General features: G+C 39.8%; 3 protein-coding genes across 3 annotated transcripts; 2 read left to right on the top strand and 1 right to left on the bottom strand.

The window, feature by feature from the left end:
• The first annotated feature begins 4,215 nt into the window (after window positions 1-4,215).
• rnaseh2b (ribonuclease H2, subunit B) lies at window positions 4,216-9,490 on the top strand. Its single transcript, XM_030786457.1, has 11 exons — window positions 4,216-4,343; window positions 4,602-4,673; window positions 5,208-5,315; window positions 5,516-5,592; window positions 6,110-6,224; window positions 6,629-6,693; window positions 7,256-7,361; window positions 7,649-7,730; window positions 7,980-8,025; window positions 8,584-8,661; window positions 9,365-9,490. The coding sequence occupies exons 1-11, from the start codon at window positions 4,280-4,282 to the stop codon at window positions 9,473-9,475; spliced, it is 924 nt and encodes a 307-aa protein (XP_030642317.1). The 5' UTR covers window positions 4,216-4,279; the 3' UTR covers window positions 9,476-9,490.
• A 1,539-nt stretch (window positions 9,491-11,029) lies between these two features.
• c9h13orf42 (chromosome 9 C13orf42 homolog) lies at window positions 11,030-12,717 on the bottom strand. The gene is made up of 3 exons (XM_030787528.1): window positions 12,286-12,717; window positions 11,429-11,573; window positions 11,030-11,280 (listed from the first exon to the last, which is right to left on the bottom strand). Exons 1-3 carry the CDS (start codon window positions 12,715-12,717, stop codon window positions 11,030-11,032), a joined length of 828 nt encoding a protein of 275 aa, XP_030643388.1.
• A 3,025-nt stretch (window positions 12,718-15,742) lies between these two features.
• On the top strand, window positions 15,743-16,564 carry LOC115823475 (uncharacterized protein CXorf21). The gene has a single exon (XM_030787527.1). The coding sequence runs from the start codon at window positions 15,743-15,745 to the stop codon at window positions 16,562-16,564; it is 822 nt and encodes a 273-aa protein (XP_030643387.1).
• Window positions 16,565-18,710: the final 2,146 nt, after the last annotated feature.

The following is an 18,710-nucleotide window of genomic DNA, read 5'->3' as shown; positions in this document are numbered from 1 at the left end:
ACAGCTCAGGTGCAGCCACTTTGTAAAACGTGCATTTTTGAAAACTTTATAGTTAAAGTCAGAGTTTGTAGCGTTGCAACTTAACAATATGTTCTGTCTCTAAAGTCAGTGCCACTGAAACGATTGACTATTTCTGGAATTAGTTTAGGGATCCGAAAACAAATCCTTGGCTTGGTTCTGTTAACTACACTAAATGACTTTAATTAAGAAGTGTAATATTAGCAGACAAGTTTAATTAGGTGAAGTAGTGATTCGGAACAAAGATTTGTAAAATATGTTTGTACTGTGTTGGACAGAGATGTGTCGAGTGGGTCCTAATGACAGAGTTTAGGAAGCAATAGGCTATATATTACCTGTTATTTAAAGAAGGAATTGTATTAAACTGTAGGGTTTGGAAATGTAATCTATTACATAATGGAATGCTACAAACCTTAAAACATGCATTTTTAGGCCGAATGATTTTATGAAATTAGTCTGTTGTTAGGCATTCTACTTTTTAAAGAAAGAAAATATAATTGAAGTCGACAAAAATAATTGTCCAGGCAACATTTTTGATCAGCTTGTAACATTTCCCTGTTATATTAGTTTACTACATTCTGAAAAAAATGGTTGCAATTCATTGGAACTGTAAGTCGTAACCAATTCCATTTGCCGTTGGAACGTTAATTTACCAGTGTTTTTGTATTCATAGCGAAAAAATACTGTCATGCACCGGACTGTTGACGCAGCTGAGGAGACACAGATTGACGAAAATTCAGTCTTCAGGCGATCAACTAAAGTTAAGACCCCTGTATACTATCAGGAAGTTATTACAGTAAGAAAAAAATTCAGAAACTTAAATCTGCGATGGAATTCAGTTGTTAAGTAAGCTATACTAAAATTCACCACAAATTCCAATTAGGTTTGGGTGTATGCTAGTCCTTTTGCAATGGCGAACGATTGCATAGTGCTTCGGTGCTGTTTGACCAAGCAGGGAAGACGTGCTATTTATGTAGTTATTTTTAAGTTGAACGAACCAATGAATTTCCCGTTGATCCTACGTCCAAGCAGAAAATCTGTTGTGATGAAATTCCGAGACAGGAACGCAGAAATGCAAAGCATGGGAACCACATCGGAAGTTGCTCTATACAGCTGTGATTCTTCGGTAATCTCTACACCAACGACAAATATTAAATATTACGTATTAAGTATTAATATATCCGAAATTAATCTCGATGCAAGAAGACGACCACTTTGAAAAACGAACGAATTCTCTTCAATAATCCGAGAGTGCATTAACCTGCGTTTTAAGTTATAACTGCTAACCAAACTGGCCTAAACTTCACTTCATATACTCGTTTTTTTGTGTAAAGATTTTTACAACATTTCTAAAAGACGCATAATTCAGTACTTATCACGTAGGTTGCACAATAATTTCGTTCAAACCAAGTTTGATTTTGTTGTAGACGTACGGCCTTGAATGTCGAAAGAGAATGACCCTAACCTAATGGCAATGGATGAAATTAACATGATACCAGTGGATACTCCAACTCATACTTTATCGAAGTAAGTAGGCTATACAATAAAATTATTTTAAAGGGGAATTCGTGATGTCAGTTTGATTTTTAAACATTCTTCATCGCCTTTTGATAGAGAATGCATTCAGCAAACCCGATCATGATCATTAAAAGGCATCTATTCATTGTAACCTTCAACTTTTAGGCCGCTTAGTGCTTTTCATAATGGAATCCTCTCAATATTGTTGTTATACCCGTCGTCAGTCGTTAAACCTACATAGCCGATTTCATTAGTCAGCTCCAGAATTGAGGAACATAGGCTACATTGGGTTATTGCTGTTAACGTCAACAGCCCAGAAATTAAAGCTAACTATTCACATCCATTTTATTACTTTCGTTAACTTAACCCAAACCATTAAAACGTTAATCAGGAAGGATGGGGGAATGATTGTTAGCCCACAGCCGCGGACAAAATTCAGTTGTTGCTAAAAGGAGTGACGTGGTATCTTTACGTTCTGCGCGCGCGCGCACACACACACACACACACACACATTAACGCACGCGCACCACTGGCACTTAAGAAATTTGATCAGGTGCCCCGCGTAAATCCTCAGATTTTTAACAGTCAGCAAATGAACTCATATATCTTAGCAAATCTAATGGTGATTATCTGGTGGACGACAAACACTGACTCTCTTCGGGGTCCAAGGTGAATCCAGATAGACAGGTTACTTTGACAACTAGTCTTGCAAATAATCAATGCCATATGTGGAACGTTAAAATGTGAAGCTGTAATTTGATAATAGGGCCTACTTCAGAGGTGAGGTGAGTATTTTGACATGGGGATGAGGGTGTAGGCTACGACTGGAATATTTGTTCATAAATTATGAGTATGCACACTAGTGAGTCAGTGTGTGTGTGTGTGTATGTGTTTATGTGTGTGTAGAATAATAAGAACTGTCAATTTGATGAGTTACACAGTGTCATTTACAAATACGCACCTGTGTAACAATTTCATTTATGAATACACACACACTTGCACAGATGTGCAGGCGTGCACACAAGTACTACTTTCATTACAGTAGTTCTGATCATCACTGCAGCACTGGAGGCCTAAACAGATACATGGTGTTTTGAACGTGCAAACCATATTAAATGACTAGATTGCAGAAAATTTTCTTTTAAAAAAATTAATCTCTTGTAATTTTACTTTGCTTTACAGACAGAGAGATTGAGATCATCTTCCTGGAACAAGGTCCAGAGAATGATGTCATTGGGAATGACATCATCATACAATGTCTCTCCTCAGTAGCACAAACACATACAGACAGACAGACAGACTGACAGACACACACACACACACAGACACACAACACCACTACCAGCACCAGCACCAGAACCACCACCACCACCACCAACAACAACCAAAAGATATTCAGAAGAGAGACATAAAATTGATGTTCATGCGACTTAAACACAAATGCCTTTTATTAATACACATGGCTTGACTAAGTGCAAACAAGCGTGAGTGTGTGTGAGTATGATCCTGAAACTGTCATGGCCCTTATCAGTGAGCAGTCTCCACACTTTGCAATATTGCCTCTTTCAGTTTTAATAACAATCTTAAAAGATACTTCTGTGGCGATCTCTCTCTCTCTCTCTCTCTCTCTCTCTCTCTCTCTCTCTCACCTAAATATGCTCTCTTGTTTGTGTTGTCGTAGTTCAAACTTTATCTCCATATGGAAGTTCAAGCTGTATCTCCTTATGGAATTTACGACACGATTACAAAATTCCTCACACGAATGGGAAAAATATCAAGAATTTAAGAAGAATGTTTTTCTCTTTTGCATTGTCTTCATCTGCTCCTCTCCTCTGCTCTCCTTTCCCGTGGTTAATAGGTCATTTCCTGTCCAGCTGGATGACCTAGCACACTGTATTTATCCAGAGTTCATTGTAATTATAAGTAGCTGAGTATAAGAAAACATTTCGGTCTAAGGCAAAATCTACCCATAAATCCAGAGACGAAGAGGGACCGAGCGCGAGAAGATGCTCTACAGGTGGCGACAGACTGTTGAATTAATACGTCGTTGATTACGCAGGAGTTTAGGGCCCTCTAGTGGAAATTAACACCCCGCACACTCACAGTACATATAAACATGTCAGCTGAACAAACAAAACAAACAATATACAACATGCAAATCACAACTGATAAACCGTTAAAGTCTTATTTAAATTATACATGGTGTAGCCTACTTGGTATCCAAACTGTTTAAATTTTTGTCTTTGAAACATGTATTTCATATGTACAACTTTATTTGTGCTGTTTTCTTTATTTTATATAATAAGGGGCATTATTTTGTGCACTGTTAACTGTCAATTAAACCACTAAAACAAAAGCCTTTAAGGTGAGGATATACGGCGTTAATGTTTCTCGTCACGCGCTGTAACTGTCACTTTAAGGAAACTTACGGACGTACCAATAATTGGGAAGGGGGTTGTTGAAAAGGATTTATATGAGTTATTGCGCACAAATCAAAATTTCAAAGGCCAACATAATATTAAACCATATATATACAAGGTAAACATCAGTTTGTTTATCGACGTATAATTAGAAAGTTCACTAAAGAGAACTTTTTTTTTTTTTTTTTTAAGTATCGCCCTTTACACGCTCTACAAAGATTTGCCGCCATTTCCAGTGCAATGCTGCGATAGATTCATCATCCAGTCCTGACTCTGCAAGCAGGCAAACCACGTACATTTCTAAAAAACTTTTGTTACTTTCAATGACAACTAAAAAGAAACGTTCCCCACCCACTGAGAGTGACAGCTGGGTTTTAATCGCACCAGGTAGCGTAAAACGATCATTTGGTTCCGCAGTATCGCAGACGGAAATACTAGTTCATACAGTAGAGTTGCTTGAGGGCCGTGAACACTAAGTAATGTTAAAATGGAGCTTAATGCAGTAAATTAAATAGTTAGCTAGCAGAAACCACCAAAAGCCTTCGGACTTTGTGCTATTATAGTTTTGCTGTAGTTGGAAAAATTACCTACATGCTCTGAAAATGAGACTCAGGACTCTGATGTACATGTTATGCCTTCCAACAGATTCTGTTGTCGCCTCGCGAAAAACAAGAGACCCTGATGCAACTTTCGTGAGCCTAAGGAACCCGGCCACAGGTTAACTATTTAATCAAACGTTATGCTTGCTTAATCCATTGTAATATATGCGGTGAAATTTCTACGGCGTATAGAAGGGTAGTCAGTAAGAGTATCTACTGCTAATACTTATGTCTTTGTGGTGTCCAGTTGTAGGACTTGCATTAAGGCTCCAAGTGCATACGGTACCACTTATAAATCCTGCACACAATGAATGTTTGGACAATATTCTAATATCTGCACATCATACCACCCCCTCCACCTCCTCTCTATTGTATATTGCACTGTTGTGTTGTATAGCATTTCCAGTGTATGATGTAAAATTCTTACTATCCGTTTGTTTTGTGGGCGATGTCTGCACTAGGTTTGTATGCACAGCATGACTAAATGTAAGTGCCTCACAACAGTTGACCAGACAGCCGTTTTGTTGCACTTGAGTGCAAGAGTAAATAACAGTAAACTTGGAATGAATTAGTACTTAATTTAAGTTGATGAGAGTTGAATAACATCCATTTCTACCTCTGTGTGTCTGTCTGTCTGTCTATGTGTGTATAGATGGTGGATCTCAGTATCTTTTTAGCAATGGAGATATGCAGGTATTTGAGGTGAAAGCTTTCTCAGAGGACTATCGGTCATGGTTTATTGGTCAGAGAGTGCAGAGAGGTGAGTAGATTGTGATAACTCTTAGTTAAAGTTTTTAGTGTATAGAAGTTCGGTTAGGTAAAAAAAAACACAGGAACTTTGTAATAATATCAGCTCCATAACAAGTGTGATTAAGTTAAACTTGTGATGTAAAATGACCTGATTAGTAATATGAGTAGTCTGAGCATTGTAGTAAGAATTTTTTTGTGTTTGTCTTATAGATGGTAGGTTGCTGTATGTGACTCCTGTTGACCCACTGTTTCTCCTGTTACCATATCTGAGGAAAGCTGGAGCAGAGGTAGACTGGAGTACTTCATAGTACCTTAGCAAGTCCTTAGATAGAAATTCTAATAGTAATAATAATAATAATGTCGTGCCATTGAAGTAACTGTATCAATGTCAACACAATGTAACCCTTCACTTTGTTATGTCATAATGTGACTTGCATTATTATGTAAGTTTTGTATTGGATTTATATCTACTGCTCTGTATGGGTGATGATGTAGTGGCCTAACAATAACTGAAAATAGACCGGTAACTGGAAAATGTCAGGGTTTGATTCCTGAACATGGAGGCTCTCAGCTGAGGTCCTTTGTGTTGAGATGCATGAGGCGTGTGACATCCTCTGCATCTTCTACGACCCTGAGATTAAGAGTCTCATGCGCTACTGACTGAGCTAGAAAGAAGTTAAGAAAGTTGATGCAAGCTGCTTTGTATAAGACTGTCAGCAAAAATGGTACTGTTGGCTAATCATTTTAGACAGTTTTTGTGTAAATCTGTCATTCTCTGTGGGATGTCATCGCTTTGTGCCACAGGGGAAGTTCCAGCCATTACAGCAGGTAGTGATGGATGAGGATTACCCAGGGTGCATGAGGCTACTGTCCTGCACACACTCAGTGGACTCCCTCCACCATGTGGCAGATGAGAAAGGTACGTCTTTTGTCATGAATAAACACACTGTAGCATCAAAATGAATTCCAGTGTATTGTGTAATGATCCACTCCAGTGAAGCTGAATGTGGTTCTGCTAGACGTGTGTCCCGTAGTATCGGTTCTCCTGTGTTTTATGTTCAGAAAATTGTGTGAAATTGTAAATGAGATTTTTAGGGACAGTTGACTTTGCTTTACATGTGCTCTAAAACAAAGGCATGTGTTTGTACCCTGCTTTGCGTAGAACAATTTGTCATATTTAGATCAATGTAAAGATGAAGAATTTGTTATTCTAGGCCATGCCTCCACCCCAAGAATTTGTTAAATTATTTAGTTATGCCCCTCCTGTTGGAGGAGGTCCGTATGGAATTGTGGTATTTGGGTGACAAAACTTCTCCTCCCCAGAGGTTGGCAGTATGAAGTTCCACAGGTACAGTCAGGAGAAGACCATGGAGTGGCTTCAGAAAAAGGTAAAACTTATTTACTATAATGTCATTCATCATAAACACCCACTGTCACCTTATTAACTGTATTGTAATCATTTGCTGATGACTCACCAATATACACGTATATAAAAGTACATGACAGCAGTGATATGTGGGTGGTACCGGTTTACTCTGAAGGTAAAGTGGTTGTGTAACTGGAGGATTTTGAGTTTGATTCCTTCGCTTATTTCTGCTGCTGTGCTTTGATTGTATGATTGCTTTACATGAGTGAAATCTGTCACAAAGAAGTTGCCCTGTATAAGGTCCCCAGCTAAAAGGTTCACTGTTAGTATAATGGCAAGATCTGATGTTGTTGATATGCAAACCCCCCCCAAAAAATCAGCATATAGATGGTAGTGCTCATATAGACATGAACACCTGGTATGAAATTGTGAAGCCTCATTACCTTTGACTGGCCTAAATAAAAGAATGTAGTCCTGTAACTGTAGGCCAGAGTGCATAGCTTCAGCATAATTCATAATCACCACTTATTATTATTGTGATAATACATGGCCTGTGTAAGATGTGTAAATCTGTCTCTTAACAGGTTGAGAGGATTGTGCGTATGCTGAAAAAGAGTGACATCTCAGTGGGAGGAGGAGTGAAGTCTAGCACTTTTATCAGAGTGAAGGAGGAAAACCACGTCACTGAGGGTGAGAGAGGGAGAGAGAGAGCTCTACCTCACTCTACCTTTGGGTTTACCATAACACTGCACATTGCTGAGTGTAGTCACTTTCACCTTGAGTGCTTTGTTATGGATCAGGAGAACCTGTGATAACCTTCAGCTGACAAGTCTTTACACTTCATTTGTTCATGACAGCAGACAGCTGACCTCTCGCCTCTCAGCTTTGTCCTTTTTTTTTACGCTTGTTCCGAGACCTGTCTGAGCGATTAGCTTTTACACATCTTACATAACTGTTTCTTTTCCTGTCTTTGACAGTGGATTACTTGTGCTATGCCCATGGCCTCATATCAGAGTATATCAGTGAAGACCTGAGTAAAGACCTACATAAGCACCTGCAGTATGTACACATACACCCACAAATCCTCTGCATTGTTCACAGTACACTCAAACAGTACGCAAAGACATATTATTGTATGTGTGTATATGTAACTCATGCAAACAAAATGACACAAATATGTGAAATCAAAAATAACACTTCCAAAAGTATTAGGTATTACTTCCAAAAGTATATACTGAAAATAATCAGAAACCTCAACAACACAGCTGATAATGCTCTTTATTTATTTATTTATTTTTGTGTTTAAAGGTTACCTGAAATGTCCAGCCCTAACAAAGCAGAGCCGCCCTCCAAGGTAACCTGCCTGCATTATACACATATCTGCGACTGTCTTCATAAATTTCTACTAATTACTCATTAATGAGTAATTAGTAGTGGTTTACAAACGCTTTGACTTGTATAACAGTCTTTGGAGAGATCCTTAGGTTTTAGCTACATTTATGAGCTTTGGTATGACTAGCCAACCAAATTTTTTTTTTATTTCTAACCCTTAAAAAGTGCAGTAGGTATTAGTATGCAGTAAAGAATACGCAGATATGTAGTTTTCACAAATTTACTACAATGCAAGTTCAAACGTTGAAAAACGTTGAAAACCCCTGATCTATAACAAGTCAAAGCATTTGAGGAAAAACTGTACTTTCTGTATTGCCTCTCTATCTTGACTATATATTATTACTGGCATTCTTACTTAACTGAAAGAATTTCTCAGTGTTCGTGGGTGCTTGGTCAGTGTTTCCAGGGTGGTGGGGTGTAGTTTGGGTGTTGTAAAGGTGATGTAGTCATGTTGGCATAGTCTATCACTGGCCTTGTGTCTGTGGTGACGATTGTCGTGCCTGCGCTCTCGTGTCGACAGAAGCGGAAACTGTCGGATAAACCCGTGGAAGCAGGGGAGGACTATACCAAGTTCAACAGCGCTGACTTTGCCCGAAAAGTGAGTGAGAAGAATAGAGTGGGGGGGGGGGGGGGGGAAAGAGGGGAGTAAAACGACAGAAGGGAAATGTTCTCTTAAATGTTAACACAGGCTGGATCTATTTCAGAATTTACTGTCGCCGCATGTAGCTGCTGATTAAACTGGATCAGCTGGCCTTGTTTTAAGGGTGGGGATATAAGGGAGGGATGGATGGTTGGATGCTTAAGTGGGTAGAAGTTTGGCTTGATGGATGGATGAATTGTTAGTTGGGTAGATGGGTGGATGGATGGGTGTGAAATATTTACTGTAACTCAGGTTGGTCACATCAGGCTCTCTGCTAATAGACCTTCTTGTTACTTTTCAACAGATTAGTGCCCTGCATCGCTATGATTCTGTCTTTCACCTCCCACACACCTCCTAGACTCTGAAGAGCATTTCTATTGCTTTTGAATGCATTATGAAGTGAACCTTTATTCATTGTTTATATTCACATCACAAGACTGATCTATCCTGTACAGTATACACCACAGCACATTCAACATCATATAACCCTCATAAACATTACATACCTTCACTGACTAGTGTTCTCTTCCTCCAAGTACCATTCAAACGATTCGACTGGAAATACCTGACATACTTAGACACATTATCTGAGTGTCACTTTTGCAAGGATGGTACAATGTTTGTGTGGTGTATAACATTTAAGTGTTTTTGTCTGTCTCAGCCTCCTAAGAAGATGACAGCAGCCCAAAAGACACTGGCCAAAGTGGACAAAACAGGCATGAAAACCATGTCAGCTTTCTTCAGCCCAAAAGTCAAGCAGGAGAACAATTGAGAGTATGTGTGAGTGTCAGAGATAGATTAACAGTCCTGTGTGTGTGTATTGGTCCTTGATTGAATTTATGTTTGTATGTCATGACCTTTGTTAATAAAAGGATAAAAAAAATACTTCCATATGGTGTGGATTGGTTATTGCTGATGGTTTGATATGTATTTATTTTATAATGTAGATGTAGGGTATTTAGAGCCTGGGTTAAGTCTGACTTTCTGTCATTTTAATGTTGTTCTGTAGCTTGCGAAGATTGTTATGAGTGTTGGTTTGATTTAATATTGCTCTGCTTTGGCTGGTTTCTGGATCACATGACACATGCTTCCATGCCAAGGCAGTGTTTGGATATCATTTAGCCCTTATTGAGTGTGACATCAAAGCCATCAGCCCTTCAGTCACACCAGCCCAACTGCTCTCCTACTGCCTCTATGTACTGGAATATGGATTGGAACATTTAAAAATTACAATAAAAGTTTACCTCTATAGTGATTAGTGATATATTTAATGTATATCCATGTAATTTGAGAACCTGCCTATTTTTTGTCTGTTATTTGTTTTTAGGTAATACATGTTTACCTGAGTGTATTGTAAATAAGAGCAGTTTCAATTTACTCAGTAGCTGCCTCTTACTGCTTCTGTAAACCTAAATAGGTCATTTGGATATCATACCCTAATAATCAGCCAAGTTAACAGTCCTGTCAACGCTGATTATTAGCCACGATCCATCACTGTGTTGGTTACTGCAGCTTAATTTCTTTTTCGAAGTTATATTTACTGTAAAAACTTTTTAGTAAGGATGTCTACTCTTCCCCTGGAAAAAAAAGCTTTTATTCGGCAAATCGTCCATATTTAACCTGTAAAATCTTTCTTGTCAGATCATTTACTCATGCTGTGTAAATATTTTGATCATAACATCTGTGGCCTTGTTTGGGTTTCTGTCCACAGGGGTTTTGCAGTTTTTAGTGTTAGCACTCAAACATCCTGCTTCTCTTTCCTTAGAATGTGAAACTACTGTGTTCTGTTCCCTTAAACCGCAGTCTGAGCGCAAACATATGGCTGATGACACCGTCCTGTGTTTTTCCTCAAGAATTTCAGTGTAAAAACCACATAGTGACAGTCTTACTTTCACTCAGTGGCAGCCACAACCTTTTCCTAAACCTTTAGTCGTTGTTGTCAAAATCTGCAAGTGCCCTCAGTTCAGTCTTGCTGAAAGCTCTCAAAGGAGTTTATATGACACGTTTCACAGCCTGATGGGTCAGTCAAATAATTAAACTTGTGTGAATTTCTGTGGACTGTTAGCTGCAGAATCTGCTACAAAGACCAAAAAAAGAAAAAAAAATCCATACCACAGTTCTCAGCTCATCTAGTTTGTGTACCATCACATCACCCAGACCTTCAGACCTGTTGCTTCTGAAAAAGAGCAGTGTGTTTCTTTTCTGTCTGAAAGAAAGCAGATGGTACTTATGCCTGCACACTGAGGTGAAAAGGACCGTGTTGACAATGCAACGTTGGGCGAGATACGGTCTAATTTCCACCTTTTGGTAGATGTAGACTGTTCCTCTAGTCTTTCTTGCGGAATCTAGGTTTGAGGCGCAGAGTGTGAAATGCACTCTCTACCACTTTGGGGAGGTGTATGGGGTTCCTCTGGAGCCATCTTCTGCTTCCGGTACTCGCGTTGTCTCCCCTGTGTCGGAACACCATGTCCCCGTTGACAGCTGAATGACTGAGCGGATGCTCGTCTGACGGGATGCGTCTGGGATTCCGCAAAACCCAGTTCGAGTGCAGGTCATGTTCACAAGTACTAGTGGCAACTGGAGAGAGAGAGAGAGAGAGACAAGAGAGGAAATGAGGCAGACTTTCAGTTATCTCTTCTAAAAAAAAATGCCTGTTTTTTTCTTTCATAAAGTCTGTTGACTTGTTCCATGTCTGCAGCCCTAACTTGGGAAATGGTTGACTCACCAATGAAGTCCACGTCAGCATGTCCGTCGTCAATGAACGGTTTTCTTGTTGGCTCTGGGTCACAGCTTGCAATCACAGCATCAAAGAACTGCAGTGTGTCTTCTTCACTAGGCGCAGGAGGTGCCGAGGGCTCTGGTCTACTGGTCTTTCAGAAGGAGAAAATTAGAGAGGATCATGTTGTGTGGCTGAAAAGATGATAAGGAAAGATTACAGCCCCAGTTCATGACTCAGAAGGAATATCAGTTTACTTATTCAGACTAATAGTTTCCTCTCAATGTATAACGACTGCCTCTAACTTCATGACAACTGCCAAGACCATGACTTTTGAATTTTACAAGTGGTTTCATGAGTGGTAAATTTATTAGTATGACTGTGCCCTCTACAACCTCTACCATCACTATTCACTACTGTTTATTAAAGTCTCTAAACAGCTACTACAAAACTGCCTCTATATGAACAACTAGCACAAGACTGGGTTTCCAACTACACTATCCCTACACCTTCCACTACATTACTACGACTAGACCACCTATTAAATCTACAACAAGCCTAAGGCCCCCAAGACTACGTGGTCTCCAGCTGGACCACACTTACAGTTTCTGAAACTACTAAATATAACACACAGTTTCTTCAGGTGCTGAAATGAAATCTCTCCTGTGTTTTAGGTCTACACTATCAGATATAAAATTTGCTTTTACTTCAAAACTGTATGAAAGCTTGTTGTCTTGACTTGTAAGTACATGCTACTTACTTAAATTCGTGTTGTCGCAAATTTAACATGTACTAATATTTGAACGTGTGCTTTTTTCAGTAAAGACACTCAGTTCGCATAATTACTTTTAGTTAGAGCAGTCTACCTGTGAGACTTTGTGTTGCGGTGGCTTTGGCGCAGGTTTTTTCTTTCCGGTCACGCTTTCCTTACGTTCCCGATTCTTCAGATCAGTCATGCTCCTGGTATACTGCCGGCGGAGCGCAACCAAGTCTTGAAGGTACTCCAAACAGCTCTGATTCTGAGAATAGAGCCAGACCCGGTCCTCACGGCTCTGGTAGTAAAACAGTGCTGTGCTGGTTTCAAGGCTCACGGCACTTACGCTACGTTTGAGTGTGGAGTCCCGCTGAGTGACACGACTCTCCCCTACAACCAACATCGATGTGCTGCGCACCAGCCTCACGGTGGACGCGTTATGATAATCATCACGCGAGCGTGATCGCTGCTGCCCATGATTCGGGCGAAATACGGCGTTTATCTTTCTGAACATCACTCCAGACCCAGCAAGACTTTTGGCCATATAATACTACATATTAAGTTAAGCTGAATGACACACCCGATGGATACATTCACCTCTAGAAAGTCTATCGTTGAGGAGGCCACATGGGAGCCTATGAGTAACTGTGGTAACATGTCGACTTTTGCCCATTTCTCTTAAAAAACAAACAAACAAACAAAGTGTCCAGTCTCTTGAGAGGAGTTTGAAACCCTCTTACCATCCGTAGCCATGTCTTTAGCTTTCTGTGGACGGTACCATGGTAACGAAAAGCCAGTAACTCTACACGGAGCCATATCAATAATTGATTAGCACCTTCAGTCATTGTGCGACACAGTCAATGAACTCTGCAAAATGCATCAAAACACACACACATTTCTATTTTTATCTTTGTGGGATCTTATCTATAACTTCTGTTTTACAGTGACTAAAGGACTGTAAGCAAACCCAAACCATAACCATAGAAATATTTTTTCACCTTTTGTTTTAACAATAACAGCAATATATTTGAGGGGAAAACATCCCAACAGGAGACCTACAAATGTTCCCATGAGAATAGCATGCCACATCTCTTGTTTGTTTTATTCAAATAGGTTTACTGGACCTAAGAGGTGAGAAGAAAAGTGAGATGCACTGAGCGTGTGTGTGTGCGCGCGCGTGTGTGTGTGCGTGTACATGTGTGTTTGGTTTTGTCTCAGACAGCCTTCTCTTTTCACCAACAGTCTCTATGGTAACTTTGGATAAGTAGACATATGCACTGACCACTTCTTCTGGGCTGCAGTGCTCATGTTCACCAGGTGAGCCAGGGACACCTGAGCTGATGCTATGTCAGGTTATTGTGTTCCTGGGGACATGAGGTTGTATTGTTTGATTCTTCTAGACAGAGGGAGAGAGGAAAAGAGAGAGAAGAGGAGAGGAGAGGAGAGAGAGAGAGAGAGAGAGAGAGAGAAAGTGAGAGAGAGAGAGAGAGAGAGAGAGAGAGAGAGAGAGAACAAGGGAAGTATTTTCACAGAAGTATCTTTTAAAATTGTTAAAAATTGAAAGAGGGAATATTTCAAAGTATAGAAACTGCTCACTGAAAAGGGCCATGACTGTTTCAGCATCATAACAAAATGTTGCACCGTAACGGGGTGTGCCTGTGTTACTAAGAAGTTTGTGTGTACAGGGCTGGTTACATATCATTACGTAACACTATGCTTCACATTCTAGCAACTCTATCATGTGTCCTGCTATTGGATCTTAAACCCTTGCCTTAAATTAGCATGGTCACAACACAGCTGTTCTTCTTAAAAGAAAACAAAACACCCCTCCGCTCTTAAAAAAAGAAAACGGTTTACGTTGTGTGTTTTGTTAATGCATCTTATTTCAAGTCACGTTGTGTTGCCGGGTCATTTCAAAGAGATAGCTAGATTAATTAATTTATTTATAATATTGCATAGTGAATCGGTAAAATTCGCTTGCATAACAATATGCTAACACGGTAGATTTTGTTTTCAATGCCCCCACATCCGTGGAGATGCATCTGTGCTGAATGAAAAAATAAACCACATTAGAGAATTACATGAAAGATGGACTTTCCCTGCAGCAAATGAAAACTGTGAACGGTTTTTTTTCTTAATTTTTGATCCATAGACTACTTTTCTTTTTTTTTTTTTTCCTTCTTTCTTTCTGTCTTTCTTTCTTGCACAACATTGAATTGAAATCCACTCACACGTTATAAAAGATGTGAATTTTGTTCTGTAAAAAAGGAACAGTTTAGGTGCCGTGGCTGTTGCAGCTGATGACTGAGGAGACAGCTGGGTGATATCAGAGATGCATGTGGTGAACTTAGTTTGTCAGTTACAGCCTTTGTTAAACTGAAACTTGCATCTTCCTCATTTCAAACACCTGATACAGGGACAGAAAAAAGAAAAGAGAGAAATGAGAAACTCTTTACAAAATCTTTCCTTTAATCATCAGTCTTTTAAGTTTGAATGAAAGAACCATACAAATCCTTAAAAACACAGTTTTAGCAGAATAATGACTGAGACCAAGTGTGATTTTACACAACTGTAAAACACTCCTGTCTTGTGTGATTTATAGGAAGTCAAGTTTATAAGTTAAACAGTTAATAGGTTAACAAAGACACAAAGACATATATTTTAGTCACTTCGTGTAATAATATTCATTATGTCTTTACAGAAAGTAAATTGTCTTTACAAAGACTTGGAAGTCCTGAAATTTGTTGAGCAGGTCTTGAATAAGATTGTCTATGCCATTAAGTTATGTTATTTTAAGCAGTAAAAGTAAAGAAAAGTAAAATTTTATGGTAAAATGTTCAGTAATTATGTACTTCAGTCTTTTGCTCACATGACCCTGCATGAGACAGTGCTTTTTTAATGAGGCTGATAATGAAAATCGTCATAAAGACTTAGGTTTGTTTTCATATACACCCTCCTGTTAAAGTTCATTCTCTCACTTCCTCCATTTTTGTAGAATAAATCTGTGGAGGAGTACGGTTAGGACTCCCAGTCTCGCACGCACTCAACTGATGTGACACAACAAAACTGAGTCCAGAAACACACACATGTGCACACAGAAGGTTCTGACCTGCTCTGATCAGACTACAACAGCTGGACCACGGAGCTCCTTATTATAGTTGAAGGTGAGTTGGAGGTTTGGATTAAAATCTTTTCAACACTTTTATAATAACCTTGATATTCCCCGAGAATGCATCAACATTGTAGTGTAATTGTAAAAGTGTCTTCGTTTTGTAATTTTTTTTTTTTCTCTTACAAATGTGTAACATGCTGTTTTATTAATTTGTATTAAAACTGTAAATTTTGAGCATGATCATTAAGTGGATGTTTTGAACACTGAGTATACAGTCTTGATAAGAGCAATGTCACAAGACTTATTTGATTTGAATGAAATTCTGATACATTTTAATATAATCGATTGTATAATCTTATGTCATTGTTCTTGTCCCTGTTTGTGCATGCTTGTGTGTGTGTATGTGAATGTGTGTGTGTGTGTGTGTGTGTGTGTGTGATACATCTCCCCATCAGACATGCTCTGTGAAAGCAGACTTTGGAGCTTAATCTTGTGTCAAGACTCTGATCATATGGATCCTCCTCCAACACTCTATTCAGATATAGCCCCCAAAACTTCACCCTTACCCAACTACTCCTCTACCCAAACCCCTCTTCTCTCTCACTCGCCTTCTTCTCCCTCCAGCCCCTCTGAGATCTCCCAGCCCCGACAGGGAGACCCCCGCAGTTTCTCCCACAGCGTGGAGATCCCGGGTCGGGCTGGGTCAGGGGGCCCAGAAGCCTTCTTGGTTCCGTCCAGCTGCCACAGCATCTGTCAGCACTACAGTGATTTACACATCGCTGGAGGACAGGTTCTTCCCCTCAGCCCAAACACAGGAGACCTGCCATGCTACCATAGTCAGGACCTCCAGCCCGGACCTTTCTTAATGTCCAGAGATGTGCCTCCACCTTCCCTGCCCCCTCCTCCTGCAGCTGGTGGGGGTGGTGAGGGAGGGTCTCGGCGTTGGAGGGAGGGAAGTGGACGGGAGCGCCAGTCTTTACTCCAACTTGGGAGGCCGCTGTCTAATTCCCAGTTGAACAGTTACCTGGAACAGAAGCTTCTGGAGTTGTATAAACAGTACTTGACCGAAGGGCCAGCAGATCCCCGACCCGTTATGGCCTCTGAGCTGCTCCAAACCAGTTTGGACCAGATCACGCTACAACTGAGTCGAGAGCAGAACCTTGAGACAAGCAGGGCGAAAGACATGGTCCTGAGCTGCTTGCTAAGGGTTACCAGCGCTCAACAATCCAGTGAGATCATCACCACTCCACTACTACAGATCTCCACGGATACAAACTGATGGAGACAGATAGAGAGAGGGATTTGGAACACACAGAGAGAGAACGAGAGAGAGAGAGAGAGAGAGAGAGAGAGAGAGAATTATAAGAGAAAAGGAAGAGACAGAGCCTGGGACTCAAGATGAAGTTTTGAGAAATTGAGGGAGTTTGATTTTTCAAGAGCAACTGAGGGAAAATTCATTTTGTCATTCTCTCATTTTTTTTAGCATCACTTTAAGCTAGATACTATTTAGACCACTGACCTTCGCACTGGAAAATAAACATTAGGCACTGAAGACCGTATGACTGAGCTACATCAGTTGAAGGTGATAAGTGTTCTGCAGCGGGACCAGATGAGCAGGTAAACAGCATAAAGAGCACTGGGGGACTTGAGAGTGTATGGGACAAGTGCTGGGGACCGTATGAAAATAGCATGTTAAGTGGCTGTCTGGTGCAGATGTACAAGAGCTATTTTGAGACAAGAGTTTTCTTTCTGCTTTTGTAGACAGAAAGCTCTTGGCATTCCCCACAACCATTTGAAACTATAAACGCCTTGCCGGGGTTTAGCTAAGACATGACTATTTTTAAAAGTTGGCTTTTCGTTGAGTTTCATTGTTTGCAAAGCTTTTTCTCTGTTTTGATCTCACTGAAATACTCCTTCAATGTGTCGATCATTGTGACTGTGCTTGAGAACGAGAGAGAGAGAACGAGAGAGAGAGAACGAGAGAGAGAGAGAGAGAACAGGGGAGCTTTGGGAATTATTCTCACTCTTCTGATAATATTATTGCAATCTCACATACCTTTTCTTTTTTAAGAAATTAAATAAAAAGGAATATTATTCATGTAGTTGTGTTTTCTGTTATCTCTGCTTAATCATGGCTATCAAAATAACAATAGCTGTGAGAATAAAATGACAATGAAGAACCAAAGATGAGGATGTATTAATGTAGCAGTTTAGCCCTAAGACATCTGATCAGCAGAATTAATCCATATCAGTGGATGACCCCTGCAATACTACATAACCACCAGAGGGTACTGGTAGTTATGTAAAGATTAAATCTCCATGATCTCTCTCACACACACACACACTGTGAGCAGTGAGTTTGACCTCTGCATTTAACTCTTCCTTACACACCAGTAGTGAGCACACACAACCACTAAGTGCAGGAGCAGTAGATGTCATATCTGCACCCAGGGGTACAAAGGCACATCAGCCATGGGTGTTCTCCTGCCAGTCCTGGCAACCTTTTGGCCACAAGCCTGCTTCTCTACCCCTTAGGCCATGGGCGGCCCCATGTAGTATTGCTTTACATATCACTGTACTACTAACTCAAACACAAGTATGCACAAAATGTATAGAGAGAAACTTCTTGCTAATATACTGATACTACATCAGCACATCAGCATTCACACTCATTGACACACACATAAATGCATGCATATCCACATTGACACATAAGACACACACACATAAGGCACACACACACACACTAAACTACTGAGAGAAATTTAGAAGATGACAAGGAGGTAGTCTGGCTGTTTCAAATTTAAATAGTTCATTACGTATATCTTTCACATGACCTTATTTACTCATGCTTATCAGTGGTCTGGTGGGTTCTGCAGTTCAGTGTTTGATCCTAAATGTACGACTGTTTTCAACGAGAATTTGTTTCACAATAATATGTTTCTCCCATAAATGGTGTGGAGCGACGTGTAAGTAAATCTTCAGTCAAAAGAGAAAGGTCCTCACAGAACTGCACAGCAGTCTGATGCACTCAACTGAGTGTGTATATATTTTAATGGTCAGTGACAAATAAAACAAACATATTTTTGTGCCAGTCTGTGTGAACCATATTACATAATATATAGAAATAGAAAAATCCATTTTATCCATTAATAATCAACTTTATACATAATTGAAAAAAAAATGTTTTAAACATTTTCAATATTTTATGATTGAATAAGAAATAAACTTACACTGAAACTTAAGCAACATTAACCAAACCACACAAAACCAAACTTCCCAGTGTTCAACCAAAACTTTCATAGTGTTTACACAATCCATACTCACCAGGAAAAAATATTGAGGTGAGCCATGAAAAGCAGCGCCCTCTAGTGGCAGCGGGTATAATGATGTAGGTCTTCATGGATACAAAATACTATATTTCT

The sequence above is a fragment of the Chanos chanos genome, chromosome 10, assembly GCF_902362185.1.
Source record: "Chanos chanos chromosome 10, fChaCha1.1, whole genome shotgun sequence".
Lineage (NCBI taxonomy): Eukaryota > Metazoa > Chordata > Actinopteri > Gonorynchiformes > Chanidae > Chanos > Chanos chanos.
The sequence above is the reverse complement of the archived record's forward strand: the minus strand, read 5'-3'. Positions and strand labels throughout refer to the sequence as shown.